The sequence below is a fragment of the Mchenga conophoros genome, linkage group LG23, assembly GCF_057382185.1.
Source record: "Mchenga conophoros isolate Kocher_MC1m ecotype Shallow Benthic linkage group LG23, M_conophoros_male_GT1.1, whole genome shotgun sequence".
Classification (NCBI taxonomy): Eukaryota; Metazoa; Chordata; class Actinopteri; order Cichliformes; family Cichlidae; genus Mchenga; species Mchenga conophoros.
This window is the reverse complement of record NC_140547.1, coordinates 38,313,781-38,334,996: the sequence shown is the minus strand read 5'-3', so window position 1 is coordinate 38,334,996 and position 21,216 is coordinate 38,313,781. Positions and strand designations below refer to the sequence as shown.

Here is a 21,216-nt window from a genome sequence, read left to right as displayed (position 1 = left end):
TAATAAGACTGGCTTCACGTCTTATTAAATAAGATCATAAACCCAAGAAGAAAAGTCTTATTGTTGTATTCATTCAAGTGAGAAGAAGGGTCATTTTTAAAAGGAGATTCAAAGGGTCAATCATTGGTTTCTAGGCCTGTGTGACTGGGGCCTAAGCTGCTCAAATATTCTTTCAATTTCAAAGAGAAGTAGTGAAAAAGTAGGATGACACTCCAATTAAGTCTACTTCCCGGATTTTGGGAATGCACGGACGTCCTGTTATCTTAATGTTTGTATATGTATGTAGGTATGGGTGGGCCAATCTGAAGCAAGCCTTTCACAGACATCATCACACATACATTACTAAGATCTATATGTTCTTAAAAAAGAGTTATCATGAATCTCAGTCCTTTTGATTTTTAGTTTATTTCATCATCATAACCGAGTGAATGTTATGTTACTTTCCATATGATTCAAATGTCCTACTTATGTCACCTGTTCAAAACTTCACATTTACTAAAATTTGTATTTGCGATTAAATTTTTGTTCGAGTCACTACTACATACAGAACGTAAAAAAATGGCATTTGTGTCTATGTAAAAAATAACTCAAACTAATTCAAAGAAATGAAGTTAATAAATAGTTATATGAGAAAATAAGTTAATAATTAATAATGACTGCATGTCAGCTTAAAAGCTCAGGTTCATTTTGTGACAACCTATAGGGTAGTTAACTAGTTTTTACCAGGCGTCGTATTTTAAAAACCAATTAAACTAAATAAACTCTGAAAAATAACCACTTATTATGGGTGTCAAACCAGTGCAAAATCAAACTGCCAAAAATGTGAATCTTCAAGTAAAAGTCTTAAATTTATGAATACATTTATGACCAGTGGTGAACATATATAGCATTGGCTGCAGAAACATTAGTACAAAAGCAACGACAGCAGCAGTGGCACTGTTTTGTTTTGTATATTCATAGCCATATTAGTTGTATTAAGACCACTTTGCAACCTAAAGACATGCTTGTGCAATCCAGCAGCAGTAACCTAGAAAAACCTCACTTTGCTTGCTGTGGTTGTTCATGCATTTGCTTCCATCCTCCATTCAAGACAAAACCACAAGACTGGCATCGTCTTTTAAATATTGATCATATTTTGTAAATTATTTAATATTGCGTCGTGTAGAAAGGGCAAGAGTTTTTTTTTCTTTTAATCTATACGCTTCAAGAGTTACCAGCTTCCTCAAACACACCTGTCCTCAGTAGTGACACTCGGGTGTATTACAGTATAGAGAATGGTTTTCAGACTCTCAAAGAGTCTTCAGCCATTGTGTGTGCCACGTGCAGAGCTCTTCACATCTGAACTGTGTGGCATGAATATTAATATTGTCCTCCTGTGATGAACCCTATTAGAATATACTGGGCACTGTGTATGTGTGTGTGGTTGTGTAGGTGTAATGTGAGCTGTCGCCACTGCTGTGCAAGTGCTGATAAATGACACTGGGGTCTAAATGCTGCTTGAATACTGAGCAGGAATGTGTGTGTGTGTGTGTGTGTGTGTGTGTGTGTGTGTGTGTGCCAGTTGTTGTGTGTGAAAGACAGAAAAGAAGGCAAAGAAAGTGAAAAGAACAAGGCAACATCCCCGACCTGAGTAAGCATCTCCTGTTCGTGCAGGAGAAGCAGTTTACTCTCAGAGCCTTCGGTCCTCTGTTCCAACACCAGGGAGAAGTGCTCGATGCATTTGATTGACAGCTTCTCTTGCAGGGTCAGGATAACTTCCTGAAAGAATAATAGAAAAACTCACAATAACAGATTTTAACTGTTCTTGAAAACCTTCCTCAGGATACCTTTAAAATAAAAAAGACTTTTAAGCACACTTAAAAGGGACCTATTACGGTTATTTCCAACTTAATATTTTAAGTCTAGGGTTCTACTGAAGCTTTTTATTCTTCATTGGCTATCAAAAAAACCTACTGCTCTTATACTGGGACTCTCATGGGCTTCACCCATGACAGTCAAACATAAGGCATGAGGGCCATAATCGGCCAGACAAAGACAGCAGTCCAACCCACTGGACTGTATTGCAAAATATGACAAAGGTGATCAAAGGTGTTCATAAATGTTGGACTTTTAATTGTGTTTTCATATGTTTTACACATACTATTGAATTTGCACTTCTTTTTCTTATATTATATTTCAGAATTTAAATGTGTTGTTAAACTTCTTCACACTGACAGAAAGAGAGGTTTCACTAATTTGGCGAGTCTGAAATATGTCTTTTTTTTATCATCCTTCCCTTCAGGACAAATATCTTCCGATTTGCTGCCTGTTTGTGAGAGTCAGCCAATCAGACAATTTAAAGCAATTTAAAGGGTGAGGGTTCCACTCATACCCAAAACTATGTCTTATTGAGATTACTTTCTATGACATCATACATAGCCAAAAGAAGAAAAACAGTCTTAAACTGAGTGATGAAGAAAAGTCTGTAGAAAACTCTTCAACCTTCAGTAATTCTGTTATAGATTTATTGCCTTGCCTGGGTTTATTGTCCTGTTGCATGACCCAATTTGGCCAAGCTTTAGCTTTTGAACAGATACATATTTGACTCTAAAATACTTTGGTAGACAGAGACGTTCATGGCTGACTCAGTGACTGCAAGATACCCAGGTCCTGTAGTTCCAAAACAAGCCCAAATCATCACCACTCCACCACCGTGCTTGATAGTTGGTATGAGGTGTTTGTGCTGATGTGTTATGTTTGATTTCCACCAGACATGATGCTGTGCATTATGGTAAACATCTCCATTTTGGTCTCATCTGTCCGAAGGAAATTGCTGTTGAAGTCTTGTGCATGGTGAATCATTGCAAGGCCTGACTCTGGAGTGAATATATAGAAGTGCTCATACTTGGTGATGATTAGCATCTGATCAGCAACACTTATGCTGCTAATTACCCTCTTAATTCCTTAACATATTCTGCACTGGATTACAATATAAGCATATCTAAGTGTTTAAGTAGGTCATGACTACAGTTCCATGCAGGGAAGATATGATGGCATTACGCCTGAATTTTATGCAAAACTGTTATTTTTCCTGTGTTTGTAACATAAACTAAATGACAGAAGCAACAAAGCGGTGTGGAGTGCAGGATAACTTATTCTGGTGGTAACTTTATATAAAAAGGTCAAAGCATGTTTTAGTAAGTAAGGTGTCTTGCTTCCAGCAGGCCTGTCACTCATCTGATTGCTGCTTGCTTTTGGAGCTTTGGTAGTAACACATTTGCATGAGGTGTACCTCAACAGCAGCAGTTCAAACAGTAGCAGTGTGCAGCGATCAAATAGGTGAGCTCAGGTTAAAAGAAAATGTAGCAGCTGTGACTGAGTTCATCAAAGAATCGTCCACTTTGACCAGGTGCAGCACCTCATTCTGATCCCGAAAATCTCTTTAGTCAGTAAATGCTGTCTCCTATTCACTGTATACCCCAACTTGATCATTTGGCATCACCTGGCAGCTTTATTCTACTGGTCATTTCTGTCCCACCCACTGGAGAGCGGTGAATAAGAAAGATAAAAGGCAATTTCTGTCCAGGTTAGGATGACATCCTTTGCTGTGAGGTTGAGAGAAAAGAAAGTCATTATGCCTCTTGCTTTCTGAATTCGCTCTGGGAGTTTCAGAGGATCATAGCTGAATAAGAATTAACAAGTCAAAAAATGAGAATACGCTCTTTGTCGCCTTGACTGAATAACTAAAGAGCTCAAACAAATGGAAGTGAATTTCACAGTCCGCGCGTGTGTTAAGACTCACTAATTTGGACTCTTGATAACATCCCCCTACTGTAATTACAAATGCAGCAGAAGCTGCTTATTTCATGACGTAAGCCTTAAGTTGTTGCACACGCATACCTTGATGGAGGTACTACAGTCAAAGCGAAAGGACTTTGTCTGCCCGTTCTCCAGGTAGACCTTTAGGACATTTGGCATGAACAGAAGAGAGTTGTCCTTCATCGGGTTCTGCAAAGGAGGGACAGGATTAGTCTTTTCATTCTGTGCACGTGCCGTGGGTTCAATACATGGAAGGAATTCATAAAAGTGCCATGTCGTAACTCATTTATGTGACTGTCTTACATCCATTGAAATCGCTGTCTAAAGTGGAAACCAGCTGGCATTGCCTATATAGGTCATACAAGCTCGTGTGTATGCGCGAGTGCATGTGTTTGTGTGGTAGAACTGACCGGAACCTGGCCGTTTATAATGACCTCCTCAGCAAAGCGTACTTTGACCGGATTGGACTTGAGCATGGCTTTTTTGGCTGCACTGATGAACGCTGATTTAGGGGACTAGGAGGCAAGCGTCCAAAAAGTGATAGAGAGAAAGCAAGCAAGAGAGGAGAGGAAGGGAAGAAAGAGACAAACAGATGGAGAGAAAGAGATCAACAGGAAAATCGATGTTCAAACAAACAAAAAAAACTGTTTTCAGTCCCAGTTTATGGACTATAAGAGCTATGTTTGACTCTCCCCCCCCCCCCAAAATCAATCAAAAACAGCACTTTTACAGCAGACTCTTCATACTTTATTTAACAGAAATGTAACCCAGGAGGAAATTCTGAAGTGTTAGGAAATACAGGATCATCACTTCCACTCCTTTAAACGATTAAACTTAAACTCCTTTGTTCGTGACAGTAACAAATGCCATGAAAACACTGACATCATAACCTTTCTGTTGCATTCCACCTAGAGCACATTTCCTCCAGTGGAAGGAGGAGGACATGTTTTCTTTAAAGAGAAAGAAATGGTGCAGCTGTTAGGAGCTACAGGGAGTGCAGAATTATTAGGCAAATTAGTATTTTGTCCACATCATCCTCTTCATGCATGTTGTCTTACTCCAAGCTGTATAGGCTCGAAAGCCTACTACCAATTAAGCATATTAGGTGATGTGCATCTCTGTAATGAGAAGGGGTGTGGTCTAATGACATCAACACCCTATATCAGGTGTGCATAATTATTAGGCAACGTCCTTTCCTTTGGCAAAATGGATCAAAAGAAGGACTTGACAGGCTCGGAAAAGTGAAAAATAGTGAGATATCTTGCAGAGGGATGCAGCAGTCTCAAAATTGCAAAGCTTCTGAAGCGTGATCATCGAACAATCAAGCGTTTCATTCAAAATAGTCAACAGGGTCGCAAGAAGCGTGTGGAAAAACCAAGGTGCAAAATAACTGCCCATGAACTGAGAAAAGTCAAGCGTGCAGCTGCCAAGATGCCACTTGCCACCAGTTTGGCCATATTTCAGAGCTGCAACATCACTGGAGTGCCCAAAAGCACAAGGTGTGCAATACTCAGAGACATGGCCAAGGTAAGAAAGGCTGAAAGACGACCACCACTGAACAAGACACACAAGCTGAAACGTCAAGACTGGGCCAAGAAATATCTCAAGACTGGTTTTTCTAAGGTTTTATGGACTGATGAAATGAGAGTGAGTCTTGATGGGCCAGATGGATGGGCCCGTGGCTGGATTGGTAAAGGGCAGAGAGCTCCAGTCCGACTCAGACGCCAGCAAGGTGGAGGTGGAGTACTGGTTTGGGCTGGTATCATCAAAGATGAGCTTGTGGGGCCTTTTCGGGTTGAGGATGGAGTCAAGCTCTACTCCCAGTCCTACTGCCAGTTTCTGGAAGACACCTTCTTCAAGCAGTGGTACAGGAAGAAGTCTGCATCCTTCAAGAAAAACATGATTTTCATGCAGGACAATGCTCCATCACACGCGTCCAAGTACTCCACAGCGTGGCTGGCAAGAAAGGGTATAAAAGAAGAAAAACTAATGACATGGCCTCCTTGTTCACCTGATCTGAACCCCATTGAGAACCTGTGGTCCATCATCAAATGTGAGATTTACAAGGAGGGAAAACAGTACACCTCTCTGAACAGTGTCTGGGAGGCTGTGGTTGCTGCTGCACGCAATGTTGATGGTGAACAGATCAAAACACTGACAGAATCCATGGATGGCAGGCTTTTGAGTGTCCTTGCAAAGAAAGGTGGCTATATTGGTCGCTGATTTGTTTTTGTTTCGTTTTTGAATGTCAGAAATGTATATTTGTGAATGTGGAGATGTTATATTGGTTTCACTGGTAAAAATAAATAATTGAAATGGGTATATATTTGTTTTTTGTTAAGTTGCCTAATAATTATGCACAGTAATAGTCACCTGCACACAGAGATATCCCCCTAAAATAGCTAAAACTAAAAACAAACTAAAAACTACTTCCAAAAACATTCATACACTGTATTTACAGGACTTTTTCTCTATAGTGGCTGAAAGCTGAAGTTTATTCTTGCCATTAGGTAGTGGAATTAAAAAACTATGGGCCAGATTTACTGTTTTAAAAAAGTTGCACTAAACCCAGGTGCAGTCCCAGCACACCAAAAAACAAAACAAAACAAAAAAACCCCACGTTAAATAGCAGTAAATTATTCTCTAAATGATTTAGATCTTGAAAGAGAAACTCCCAGAAATACACATAGAACAGGGTAAGTTGCAAAAATCTCGCACAAAAATTTGATTTTCTTCCACAAGTCTCACTTTTATTTCCTCTTGGAAGACTCCTGAACTTTATAGGCCTACTTAACTGCTAGCTTGTAAGCTGTTAGCTTGCAGAGCGACTCCTCTTCTCTACTTGGTTATAAAATACTACCATTTTGTCAATGCTAGTGACACTTTAGACAACTAAAAACACATCTTTTTAGAATTTGTCTGTTTTTGCTTTATACTCTGTCATTCCTTGTGAAGCACTTTGTGATCTTTTTTGTAAATACCAGCAACTTTTTTTTAGTACCAAAGCCCAGTTTGTGCTGGTGCAAGACATTTGTAAATGTGGCCCTAAGCAATCACAGACAAATGGGATGACTTCATTTTCTGATTATGCTGAGGTAACACACTGGAAACCTCTACTGTTAAAGACAAGGTTTGACTGACCTGGGGCCAGAAGAAAAAAGCACATCAGGCTAGTTCGCTTGTCATTCCTGTTTGAGTCAGTGATGCTGTTTCTACCAATGACAATTAAAATAAATTGCTTTAAAGGGAACAAAGCCCTTCTGGAAAAAGTCTAGAAGGCGGTAGTCAGTACTTGAGCCATGATAATTTCTTTATAGTTTGCTTCCAACAACTAAGGTGGTCTTGGGCAATAGTTCTCCAGGCTTTCTCAAAGTCTATCAAAGTTTGTCTTTGGACATTTTCAGAGGAATGTTTTTCTTGATTTGCTTTTAAGCTACGTAACACTGACCTATGAATCACTGAAGAAACACTTAACTCAAAGTATGAAACAATGCTGTGTCTACATGTATCCGACAACTTGCCAGAAAGAGCATATCTGGGTGTCCTAAAAGAATTGAGGGTGTGTTAAAGAAGAAAGTTGCTCATACCAAATAGTGACTTTGTAACTCGTTAGACAAAAACTATACTTGCATTCATGACAGCGCATGTTTGAATAAACTGGTGCAGGATCATTCAGTCTCAAAAATGTTATGGTACAAAGTCTGATTATATATAATATCTGCTGTGAACTTTTAGCTTCATATATCAGATAGTTTCCATGATATATTCTTTTGGAAAAAATGGTCAGAATCTGTGATGGTAGAATCTTTTTTTTTCTGTAATACAACTTGTTATATTTGCTCAATTCATGAACTCCAAGCATGAAAGTTGAATGACACATTTTTTTCTTTCATATTTTAACCAGCTGATGCGTAAACATTTCTATCTATCTGTTTCAAGTTCCATTTTCTGACTCATTTTGTTGGTAAGAAAGAAAGAATTTTCAGGCTTTTATGTTTTATATTCACTGCTTATATTCATATTTAAGCAGTGCCTCAGATTTCAATGTGCAAAAAAGAAGAAAAAGTCCTGAAAGTGTGTTACCGGACCATACTTCAAAAATATCTTAAAAAGTATAAAGATTTTCTACCATGAAATTTGTATGCACATTAGAGACAGAAGGTTTGGTTGATTTGAGACAGAATGACCCTGCATCAAAAGAAATGATGGGTGGCTCAAGACTTTTGCACAGTATTGCCGATTTTAGGCATTTTTCTGCATTCATTCCAATTAATTGAAGACTATCTTCTGAGCAACTCTTCTATGCCCTTGGCTGAATTGTAGCCAATTTTGGTAAAATTGGATGAATAAGAAATAGAATGGCTCTCTTAATTTGGCTCTGCACACACACAGTGGGCAGCAGAGAGACCTTCATGGGGAAAAGAGCCAATAACAGCCAATCTTCTCTCCCGGTACCATCCAACATTGCGTTGTTTTGCATAGCAACAACACATCTGAATCAGGAACACACTAAAGTAGCACTTAAATTACTCATAATCCTACTGTAATGGGTGTTTATAATTATATACAGGAGCTGGTTTCACTGTGTTGTCGTTTCACTGTTGATTTTGGTCTCTTTATGTAATTTGTTGTCAGCAATAAAAATATTGTATATCACTATCACCTTATTGTTTAAACGCAGGTGAGTTTTAGAGGCCTGCAGAAGGATGTCTTGTGTGATTTTAAATATTTTTTTTATTTGGTTGAACAAAGTAAACAAAAAGTCCTTCAAAAATAAAATGCAGAAACCACATTTCATGTTCTACTATTACATATACAGTGTGTATATATATATATATACTGTATATATATATATACTGTATATATATATATACTGTATATATATATATATACTGTATATATATATATACTGTATATATATATATATATATATATATATATATATATATATATATATATATATATATATATGAAAACAATAAAAAAATTTAACACATGATAAAGTAACACATTTTTAAAATACGAATGGATGGAAAAAGTGGTTTGTGTATGTGTCACCAAAAACAGAACATTTTTCTAGATTTATAAATCATCCCAACACATTTTGACAAATGTATCTGTATATATTGCGAGATCTACTCACAGGATAAGGTTGGACAACAGTCAACATGATGGATTCTTTGCAGCTCCTGGAACAAGAAGACAGAAAACCGTAAAGTCAACAAAATCATGAAAAAAGAAATAAAGAACAACAAAAACCCAATGATTCCACTCAACAATAACGGCAAATAAACAACACGATCTTGATTAGCCTGGGTGAAATGGAATTGAACGCCTCGGGCAAACACTGCTTACAACAGACACAGTTAAAACCAAAAGCACACAGACACTCATTACTTTCCCCATTTAATTACAAAAAAAGGGGTTGTACTTCCTGTGAAGTGAAACACGATTTGTTTCGTTGCGCACTGTTTTCAATGAAAGAGCAAAAGGATTCTCATTTTTCTTGTTATTTATTCAGAATATGTTGGGGTGACAAGCAGAACTGAGTTAACTAACTACTGAGCAGGCGAGTGGAAAGCATCGCTAACACTTGGAAATAAACTTCATAATTTTAAAAGCAAATGAATGATTATGACTTTCGTTTCACTAATGTTGTTGTGTTTTTGTAATTAACTTTTTAGTTTTTTCAACCTGCCATTTAAAGGGACCCTAAACACTTTACCTGGAGCTTATTTATCTTTTTGTTTCAATTACTTTTTTTGGGCAATCTAGTGCACAGATTGTTGCTTAATGTGACATTATGTTACGCTACTCTGTGTGACTCTGTCACATGTCTGCAGTATAAATTCTCCCATACTGTACTCACTTTATCCAACAATGTGATCTATCTATCTGTCTATGTACATATTGACATAAGACTGCACATTTGTTGACTGCACATCCATACCTCCATCTATACACTGGATTGAGATTTGGTGACTGTGGAGGCCATTTGAGTTTAATTAACTTGTTATCAGATACCAGTCTGAGATGATCTGACTTTTGTGACATGGTGCGTTATCCAGCTGGAAGCAGATGGGTGGTCATAACACAATGGACATGGTGAGCAACAGGCAATTTGTGGTCCTCAAATGGTACTAAGATACCCAAAGTTTGCCGAGAAAATAATCCCCACCCCATTAAACTACCAGCAGCAGCCTGAATATTTAACACAAACCCACATGGATCCATGCTTTCATGTTGTTTATGCTGAATTCTGACACTACAACCTGAATGTCACAGAAATTGAGATTTATTTTCCAATTTTGGTGATCTTGTACAGATTTCAGTTTCCTATTCTTAGCTGACACTGACTGGGGCCCGATGTGGTCTTCTGCTGCTGTAGCCCATCTACTTCAAGGTTCAACATGTTTTATGTTCAGAGACGCTCTTCTTAGAGCTGGAGTTACCGTTGCCTTCCTGTCAGCTCAAAGCAGCCTGGCCATATCCAGTGAGCTACAGAACTGTGGCTCACTGGATATTTAATCTTTTTTGGAGCTATTTTCCATACAAAGTGGCTGGTGAGACTATATACACTATTACCCTGGTTGATGCTCATATAAATTATTCAAAAAACATGAGCAATTTTTCAAACAGCAAGTCCCACATCGCAAAAAGTCATCCCAGTCTACTCTAAACACTGGTTTCAGACAGTATTTTCTACTGGTGTATCTGTGTGATGTCAAATAGAGAAGTCATCCAATGAAAACCGCTCGAACTTTGGGCTCAACAGCCCCACCCACTGGCTGTTCAGACTTGTCATTTAAGAGGGGCGGCCAATCAGAAGAAGCAAGGGAAAGCAGCAGTGGATAAAGTGTGAGGGGGAAAAGTGTTCTCTAAATGTTATTTTTCACCAATCTGGATTTTGTATCTACCTGACGAGATCGATGACTCGTTCTCTAGGAGCCGAACTGACGGGTTCGTCGTTTATCATGATGATCTCATCACCTGGCAGCAGCTTCCCCTCTGATGGACCACCTACCAACATACAAACACACGCAAACAAGCAACAGCTGATCAAAGCGCTCCATGAAAGCAGCAGGCAGACAGATGTCGTCTAGCCAGCCAAAGATTACCTGCAAATAAAATCAAGAGTAATTACAGCTAAATTGACAAGGCGAATGAGTGTGTGTGTGATTTTTGCAGATGTGAAATATGCAGCTAATTTGCAAATACTTTGTTGTTTGTGCTCGTCTAGACACGTGTAATAGGTGTAAGCATTAATCTACTCTCTGCTAGCACATGCGTTTCCTTCCTTGGCCAACCATTGTAAATAGAATATTCATCAGTTCAATTGTCTGCTTAGGATTCAGCACTGATTGATTATTGAGATGCCTAATCACTGTCTGTGTCCGTGCAGCCAATGAAGCTGACACTTAATAAGGGTTTGTGAACTGTTTGTTTGGCAGCAATGTGGCAAGCTGCCAGTCAAATCAAAGTTTTAGTGGAAAATAGACTTCCAAACATGAATTTGTGTTCATGCTTTTTCTTGCCTGTGGCTGCTTACTTGAGGCAAACACAGCCCAACAGAGCGCACGGTTTCCTACAGCAGCAGCTATTTGATGTGCTGATCAGAACCAATCAGATGGGGAGAAAGAACTAACAAAATAAGTCAATCTGCACACTACACTAGCTTAGCTGGATGGCTCATTTTCCTATTTTGTTTCTAAGTTATATTATTGGCCTTCTTATCAAATCTTAGCAGAGGCAGATTTGCTTTCAGTAAGTAGTGACTCTGAGGACTACTCTCCTGGCTTTCCATCACTGGACTTCTGACTTTGCACTGTGAATGAAGTTTTTGTTGCTCTAAATGCTTTATTGTGATTTTATTTTTATATTCTTATTTATTATAATATTAAATCAATTATTTAGACCACTTTAAGCTGAGACAAGTGGTAAAATCCAATCAAAACTGACTCAAATATTCCAAAATAAAAAGACATATCGTATTGTCTCTGATTATTTGACAGGCATGCCGAAAAAGTGAGAGAGAGTCAAAACTCCCACACGGAATAAAGCTGTACTTGTGTAGTAGAGGTGTATCACTGACTACTGTGTTAGGGGTAGGCAAGTGTACAGTTAGTTTGCAACTAAATAAAATTATAACAGTTGCCCAAATGAATAAATAAAAGTATTCATTTTAAAGATTGTTAGTTTAAGCCAATCTTGACACCCACCTGGTGTAACAGAGCGGACTACCACCGGTTTCTCACTGCCTGCCACAAAGCCGAAGCCCAGGACAGGGTCCCGTCTCATCTCCACCAGACGAGGGGCAGGAGGGACCCCATCTAGGTGGACCTCCTCCAGGGAGCTGCTCTGCGATACTTGGCTAGAAAATACAGAGCGCAAGGAAATTCAAGTAAAATTCTGGCCATCCCCCAAAATTTGCCCCCCCAGCAAGACTATACCAAAACCAGTAAATGGTTGGTTTTGAAACACAAGAAGGTCTCTGTGTGCTGTTTGAAGTTTCAAAAGTCTTATTTCCACTGAAAGCACTACTGATCTAAGTAATTGATAGCATTTGTTTGCCATGTTATTTATAGTTATTTGATCAGGTTGCAGAAAAGCTTTTTTGTTCTTAACATTAACTCCATTCTCAGAGAGTGAATCTTTGGCTTCTTCTGGTCAGCTCTGCTGAGAATCATTAAAGCATGGTTGGGACCATCAATCAATCAATCAATCAATCAATCAATCAATCAATCAATCAATCAATCAATCAATCAATCAATCAATCAATCAATCAATCAATCAATCAAAATAGATTATTATGGGTTTCAAAATCTTATTTGGTTTTCATATGTACTTTTTCAACAGTGTGTGAATGGATGGATGACTGAGTGTGTAAAGCGCTTTGGGGTCCTTAGGGACTAGTAAAGCGCTATACAAATACAGGCCATTTACCATTTTCTCAGTGATATCAATTTATATTAATAGCAGGAAATCAACTAGGCATATATTTTTTCTTTCTCTCTTTCTTCACATATTTTTCAAGTAACCTATATTTGACAACAGCACAATAAAACTGGAAATTTTGTTTTTGGTGTGCCACCCCAATATTTTTAGTGGCCTCCATCCAGGCACCCTATGGAAAAATTCTAGAACTGCCCCTGGTCATTGCATGAGATAATAGAATAGAGCATTTATTCAAGAGACTCCAGTCAATTCTATGTTCAGCATTATTAGAAAGTCCATGTAGAAAAAAGCGATGGGGAAATTGTTCTGCTACCCACGAAGCTGCCTGCTTTGCAATTATATTGAGTAAATAAAGGAAGGTTACTGTTTGTTGTTTGGGTGTAAAAAGATTGGATGGGATTATGTAAATCTACCCCACAAAAAACACAAGCTTAGAAATATCATTTTGTATAATATAATTTTCAATATCTCAAATTTAATTACACTATTTAAAAAGGCAAAAAAAAAAAAAAAAAAAGGACGCCTTTCCTTTAACTTTGGCTTCAATTCACTTTCAGTTCAGACAATTTGCTGACCTACTTACGAAGAGTGACATAAAATAAGTTGCCAAATAGTTTCTCTTCTCGATGACATAATGGGCACAATGACTATTACAGGGATCAAATCTGTCCCGCAGGATAAAGAAGGTTTTCTAGGAGAATATGACTAAATGCACATTAGAATTCAATCACTAAATTTCAGTTGTACAGAAGAAATCATTTTAGCTGAGACAGAGATCCTTAAACTTGGAATGAATGATATGAGCTGTGCAGTCAGCTGGTCATAAATCAGTGCTCTGGCTCAGGTTTCAAACATTTTATGCTTAAAAGCCACTTATAGAAGAGAGTACAGGTCTTCTGTTCACTTAATCGCTCAGATTTGCAGTCTGGAGGCAATTTGTCTTTTGAAGCTGTATGAAAGTCTGCAGGCTGTTCAGGATAAGAACAGTTGGCAGATCTCTTTCATAGATGACCTAAGCCTTCCTGAATCCTTCTGAGGAGTGGGAAACACCAGTTCCAAACTAACATAAGCAACAGGGACACACGGACGCAGCTCAAGAGATAACTGAGGTGGAAAACTGTTTGGAAGTAAGGAAATATAAGTGTTGCAAAGAAGGGATCAAATGTATCTTTCTTTGTTTTATTTTGAAGCAACGATAACTAATGTGGTTAGTAGATGGTTGTGACCACACATACACAGACTAAATGGTAAAATGGTAAATGGCCTGTATTTATATAGCGCTTTACTAGTCCCTAAGGACCCCAAAGCGCTTTACATATCCAGTCATCCACCCATTCACACACCGGTGATGGCGGGCTACATTGTAGCCACAGCCACCCTGGGGCGCACTGACAGAGGCGAGGCTGCCGGACACTGGAGCCACCAGGCCCTCTGACCACCACCAGTAGGCAACGGGTGAAGTGTCTTGCCCAAGGACACAACGACCGAGACTGTCCAAGCCGGGGCTCAAACCGGTAACCTTCCGATTACAAGGCGAACTCCCAACTCTTGAGCCACGATCGCCCATCATCGACTAGCATTACAAAAACACACTTTTAAGCTATTTATATTTTTTGTAAATGTAAATTTCATCTGTTGCGTGACTTTTATAATTATAGCATCTGTAAGCGATGCTAGCATCACAAACTCAAAATGCTTTTGTTTAAAGATAAAAGTCATTAGCTCAGGAAGATAAGTGGTGGACCCAAAAGTTTGAAGTTTTGACTCTGATTTTCATTTCTTCTCATTCTTTTTAATCAGGAAATGTTTTATTTGATTTTATTCCAATCAGTAATGAGATAGCATAAAACAGTTCTTTAACACAGTGCATGTTAGCTTTCTATTGCTAACAATGACATCCAGGAGATATTAAAGGAGCAACTTGAACCGATGTCAGTTCAGCTTTTATTTTGGGATCTTTCAACCGTGCCAAGACATCTAGAAAAGGCAGCGGGCCAATGGGTATTTAACATCAAAATATTTCCTAAGAAGATAATAAAATACTAGCTTTTACTCACCAAAACTAGCATACAAACTTCTTAGACTGTCTGCTCCACATATAAAGCATATTTTTTATTGGATAATTATATTAAAAATGCTCTTAAAACATGCCAACAACACAATCTCAATGGAGCGGTCCAGTTCAATGAGTTAATTAGGCAGAAACACCCTGGATTTTAAGCCATAAGAAAATCCCAACAAATAAGCTATACAAAAATGTGGCCATTAGGTTTAGTTTTTCAGTACTGGAAGTGAGTACTTAGTCATACCCTTACTCCTTTCTCACATTTACTGTGAAATAAAAGGATTTAATTCTCTCCAAAAAGCTTGAAAATGGAAACAACCAGAAAAAAAAGAGAAATTATTAAGAAACTTGCCCTGTGTGTTTAGCAGCAGTCAGCAGCCACGTGCCCCCCAGGACCAACACTACTTCTAAGGAGGGCTTTAGTGCATGTTTTGGCGCTTGGAGAGGAATCCAGTGGAAGCACGAGAACATGCAAATAGAAACACCCTGCATCAGCCAGATCTTCTTGCTGTGAATCAATAGTTCTCTGCTGTTGGCGGCTATATGCGGTCACCTCTATTAAATATAGGTTAATATTAAATTTTTCACATCGCCATTTTCTTTGTCTTATTGCAAGTCATTGCACTCGGGGTGAAAGCACCACTAAAATGTAAATGTACTGTATTAAATTACTTCTTGCCCGCTGAACCTCAGACGTCTGTCTCAGCTGAGACACTGAGAATGCAGACTGCCTGTTAATTAAGAGCTGATACACACTTTCAGTGGGGTTAACTCATTCTCTCTGTCTCTATCCTAGCTTCCTTTCTCTTTTGCAGCTTAAAAGGCTCCCTTGGCAGCTGCTGCTTCCTGTCTGCACATAAAGTCCAGTGCAGGGTGTCTATTGTTGCCTGGCCAGCATCCATCCCATTGTTCAGTGCCTACAATCCATACAGTAGATCATGTGAAATTTCTGCCTCGTGCATACTGACATTTATGTGCAACTATATGAATACTCACAAAAATAATTTCTTTTACTGTCTCAGGTGGTTTGAGACTTTTATTTAGGAACCAGTGAAATATATCTATTTATTATAGTATATCTACAGCTTTGCCTAAATCTGCTCAGAGCATGAAACATGTTCCAAGCATCCACAGTATACCTTCATCTCTGACCAATCAATCTGAATCTCTGCCCCACTTCTTTTATGCCATTTATTCCACATTCTCATTCCCTAGCCCATTATCACATTGATCTCTATTGTACATTCGGCACAGAAATCTCAGAGTAAATCTGTCCGTGACAGAGCATGTTCCAATCCGCAATGCCGGTTCATATTCCCCGTCAGGATCGGTGGGATTTAATCCCGCAGAAGGAAAGACGAGGGCATCACGGGGTCAAGGGAAAGCTGGAAACAAAAGGTCAGATCCTGGTAATGTTTCAGAAATTCCAGGTTCTTGCCTTACTGGCGCGGTAGCCATTACTGAGGTTTCTACCACTAGGCCTCAGCCTAGTGTGACACATGGTAATAGATGCTAGAGAAATAACTGAACGATTGAGCAAAAAAATAATAATAATAATTTAAGAAGTTTATTAAAAAACAAAACACGATTCCTGGAAGCAATGGTTGGCTCTCTTCCTTTCAAGCGCAGATTTAAGTGAGTGCATTTAAACAATAGAGTCATCTTTCATCAGTTAATTTCAATAGATACCCAACAACTGGGCAAAAAAATGTAATACAGTCAAGAACAAAGCAGAGCATATTAGAGTTATATAACAGGCTTAACAGACCCAGCTAACCTAGTATTGACTATCAGGTTCCACACAGTTTAAAGGTGTATGCTGCTATAAAGACGTGTAATTATTGATTCAGTTTTTCTGCTCTGTTTAAATGATTAGGATCGAGTCATTGGACATATGACTTATTGATTACTGAAAAAAAGAAACCTCTTGTCCAAAGAAAGCAAATTAATATTGGAAGTTAATAGAAAATGCTATGGTTTGTAAAATACACACTATCGCAAAACCAGTTCAAAAATATGGCAAGTATATACTGGCTAATAGAGACAAACTCATTTGTTATTTGGATTTTTGACATTATTTATAATTGTTTTGGGGAAACACAAAGGAAAGGACAGCAGGGATGGGTGAGTGATGGGTATATCTGCAACTTGGCAGCTCATCTCAGAGCAAGCCATGGCTCTTCTCTTCTCTTGACAGGCTGCGCTTCATGAAAGCAAAGTTTGTGGCGAGCTTTTGACTTACTTCCAATTTACTTCCAATGCCTCATACTATAAATGAATCAAGGAAAGGGCAAAAGGCCAGTGTGATGGGCAAGATTTGATTAAAAACAATATGAAATGTAATTAAGAAATAGTTTAGCTTGCTATTTATATATTATAGTATTTAATGGTTCTTGGGCAACAACTGTAATAATCTAAGTTTTCAAAATCCTGAAAACTAAAGCCCTCGTAAGACAGGCCTAGAGACCAGTCAGTGATCCCACGGCAACTATCAGTTCAAATCAATTCATTTTTATTTATATAGTGTCAAATCACAGCAGTCAACAGCAGTGATCTCGAGGCACTTAATGCTGGAAAGTAAAGACCCAAAAATAATACAGAGAAAACCCCAAAAATCAAACAACCCCCCTTTGATCAATAACTTGGTGACAGTGGGAAGGAAGAACTCCCTTTTAACAGGAAGGAACCTCTGATAGATCCAGACTCAGGTCTGCTGTCTGGGGTGATGGGAAGATGACAGTATATAAGACACACTGTAGAAGAGAGCCAAAGATTCATAATAACCAATGATTAAATTGATTGTTAAACTAGAACTACAGGTTGCTGTGGAAAAATGTATTGCCACGGTTGCCTGTGAAGTCGCCAAGTTATCTGCAAACACTTGCCAACTGCTAGCTTACCGGTGGTAAATTTGTGAAGGGTATGATGCAAACAACAAACAGAGACTGTTCACCTTAAAAGTAAAAGCTGGGCCTTTTGAAATGTGTTGGCAGCAGTAATAAGGCACAGTTTTACTATGAAGAAAGACTTGTGTTTTCTGTTTCTGCTTTGCTTCACACTTTTTATCATTCACTGAATAGTTGACAAGTATTTGCAGATAACATCTTCTACACAAGCACCGTTTTACCACCAATTTCAGCCAGCGACAGGCACCAACCTCCAGTAACCAGTCCCTAGCCAGTTGGGAAAATATACATTCTTCCCTAGTGAATGGAGGTTAAAAGATGGTTACAGAGACCGGTCTCTAGGTCTGTGAGACCGAAGGGACTCGTCTCATGTTAATAGAGAAATCAGAAATCTTAACAGAATCCCACAGACTCTACACGCAGCTGAGCATGTGCATAGTGTTCTTTATGCCAGCACCTCGCATGTCCTTATGGCAGGAGGTGTTTTCCTGCATGACAAATTTGCAGAGACAACAGCCTGCATATGCACTGATGGAATGCAAACTACCTCAAACAATGGCTACTTTTGTAGGCCGCTGAAACAATGCCCACCCCACTGCTTTGGGACTGTTACACTGCTTCATGCATACTGCATTTCCACTGTTGTTTATATTCCTTTTTGACAGCTATTTAAATATATAACTGTTCATATATATATATTAGTGCTGCCAGTGTTAATCTTGTTAAAATGACGTTAACGCCATAACCGCATTAACGCGGCAAATTTCCATTAACGGGTTAACGCTAATGGTTTATATATACAGGATGGGCCATTTATATGGATACACCGTAATAACATGGGAATGGTTGGTGATATTAAAGTCCTGTTTTTGGCACATTAGTATATGTGAGGGTGCAAACTCCTCAAGATGGGTGGTGACCATGGTGGCCATTTAGAAGTCGGCCATCTTGGATACAACTTTTGTTTTTTCAATAGGAAGAGGACCATGTGACACATCAAACTTATTGGTAATGTCACAAGAAAAACAATGGTGTGCTTGGTTTCAACGTAACTTTATTCTTTCATGAGTTATTTACAAGTTTCTCTTTGTTCACAGCCATTGACATGTTGAAGAGGTTAACACGTGAGGAGCGGATCGAAATTGTGTTGATATCTGGTGAACGCAGTAACCGGGTCATTGCAGCAGATTTCAATGCTTGTTCAGTGATGAGGCAAACTTTTATGTGAATGGTGAAGTTAACAAACAAAACCACTGCTATTGGTCTGACACTAACCCACATTGGATGGATCCCTCCAAGACTGCTAGAACAACAAAAGTGATGGTTTGGTGTGGTATATGGGGTACAACGATAGTGGGCCCATTCTTCATCAATGGAAACCTCAAGGCTACTGGATATTTGAAATTGCTACATGATGATGTGTTTCCCTCTTTATGCACTGAAGCTGGCACGTTCCCTGATTTATTCCAGCAAGATGGTGCACCACCACATTATGGGTGCCAGGTCCGAACATTCTCAGATGAACAGTTTCCTGGAAAGTGGATTGGTCGTCGTGGGCCAGTTGAATGGCGCCCAAGGTCTCCCAATCTGACCACCTTAGACTTTTATCTTTGGGGTGATCTGAAAGCAATTGTCTATGGTGTGAAGATACGAGATGTGCAGCACCTGAAACTACGGATACTGGATGCCTGTGCTGGCATTTCTCCTGCGGTGTTGCTATCAGTGTGTGAAGAGTGGGAGAAGAGGGTTGCACTGACAATCCAACACAATGGGCAGCACATTTTATAAGTGGTCAGAAACTTGTAAATAACTCATGAAAGAATAAAGTTACGTTGAAGCACACCATTGTTTTTCTTGTGACATTACCAATCAGTTTGATGTGTCACATGGTCCTCTTCCTATTGAAAAAACAAAAGTTGTATCCAAGATGGCCGGTTTCTAAATGGCCACCATGGTCACCACCCATCTTGAGGAGTTTGCCCCCTCACATATACTAATGTGCCACAAACAGGACTTTAATATCACCAACCATTCCCATTTTATTACGGTGTATCCATATAAATGGCCCACCCTGTACTATAAATTCCACATACTAGTCTTTTTTTCTCACAATTGGGATGTTTTTTTTTATATTAATGATTCTGTTCACAACTCTTGGTAAACTACTCTAAAACTGTTACATTGTGATGTTGTATATCAGCATTACCAAAGTAGCCTACTATCCATTTCCACTTATTCAATTAAACCTATCCCAACTGCCATAGGGCGAGAGGCGGGGTACACCCAGGACAGGTCAGATTCACATTCACACCTATGGCCAACATAGGATCATCTGTTAACCTAATCACATTAACCACAGTGTAAGTCATCAAAGCAACTAGCCATATAAAGATAATTGCACTGCAAAAACCTTAAACATTTAGACTTCACTGAACATGACTTTTTTCACACTTATGGTTCATATACTGTAGTTTTTCCATGATGCATCCACATGTGATGCACTCATGCAATAATTTATGCACAATTATTGCATGAGTGCATAACTGTGCATAAACAGAATGACAACACACATTTAAACACATGCATGCCAGTGCTTATCATCATACATACTTGGTGAGGCATTCCCGTCCCTCCTTGGCGCTGTTCATGCTGTCCCAACTGTATGGGGGCCCCTGCAGTCCTCCCCAGGAGCCTGGGCCAGGAGGCGGCCAGCCTGATGTTTTGTTCTTATGGCTAAAGAAATGGAGCAAAGGAAAAGCAAGCACATTTTAAGAGAGAATTAAAGCAAATAATGTATTCCAGACTAAAAATAACTGTTCGATTAAGTATCGATTGGCCTTTTGTTTTGGGTAATAAAGACAAACAGCGACCGTCATCTTTAATCAAGACAGTGAAAACCTGGTAAGATGGATAGCATTACTGGATTTCAAGACTACAGTGTAACAATTTTACCCATATTTTACTCCATTTGGAAAATGCGATCATCATACAGCATTTAAATAAAACTAGTATATTCAAAATAAACTCTCAGAGACACTTTGTGCACCTCTAGTTTGATTTTTGCTCATTCCAATTAGTAAGACTTCTTCTCTCCCGGTGTGAGATCGCACTGCTTAGTGCAATCGACCGCAGTCAAATAACAGCTCATTGACTCCGCAGATAGGCAATCGATGGCTGCACGCACGAGCGGCTCCGCGGTGGTCGCTCAGCAGAACGGTACGCACACGGTGAGGGAACACACCGATGTGACAGCTGATTCTCTTATTGCAGATTAAGCTAACAATGCCATTATGGGTTTCAGGAGGGTGGGAGTCCACGGAGTCAAAGGGGAAGAGATGGGAGAAGAGCCACTGTGGCACCTCAGTGGGAATTATACCAGAAAAGAAAATGATGAGAACTGGATGTATCATCCTAGTGACTCAGTGACTTTACAGTAAGTCTCACATGCTACAGTGACTAATCGCACACAGATCATTAAGCACCCATCCCCTA

The 21,216-nt window shown here is 39.1% G+C and overlaps 1 protein-coding gene across 1 annotated transcript in view; it reads right to left on the bottom strand.

The window, feature by feature from the left end:
- Nucleotides 1-21,216, bottom strand: part of LOC146547773 (FERM and PDZ domain-containing protein 4-like) — a 43,891-nt gene that overhangs the window by 21,919 nt on the left and 756 nt on the right. The window contains exons 2-8 of the mRNA XM_085264815.1: nt 20,335-20,457; nt 12,018-12,169; nt 10,716-10,818; nt 8,942-8,987; nt 4,209-4,313; nt 3,880-3,987; nt 1,627-1,758 (exon numbers count right to left, since the gene is read on the bottom strand). Of these exons, the coding sequence (XP_085120941.1) occupies nt 1,627-1,758; nt 3,880-3,987; nt 4,209-4,313; nt 8,942-8,987; nt 10,716-10,818; nt 12,018-12,169; nt 20,335-20,457 (769 nt within the window). The remainder of the gene's footprint in view (nt 1-1,626; nt 1,759-3,879; nt 3,988-4,208; nt 4,314-8,941; nt 8,988-10,715; nt 10,819-12,017; nt 12,170-20,334; nt 20,458-21,216) is intronic.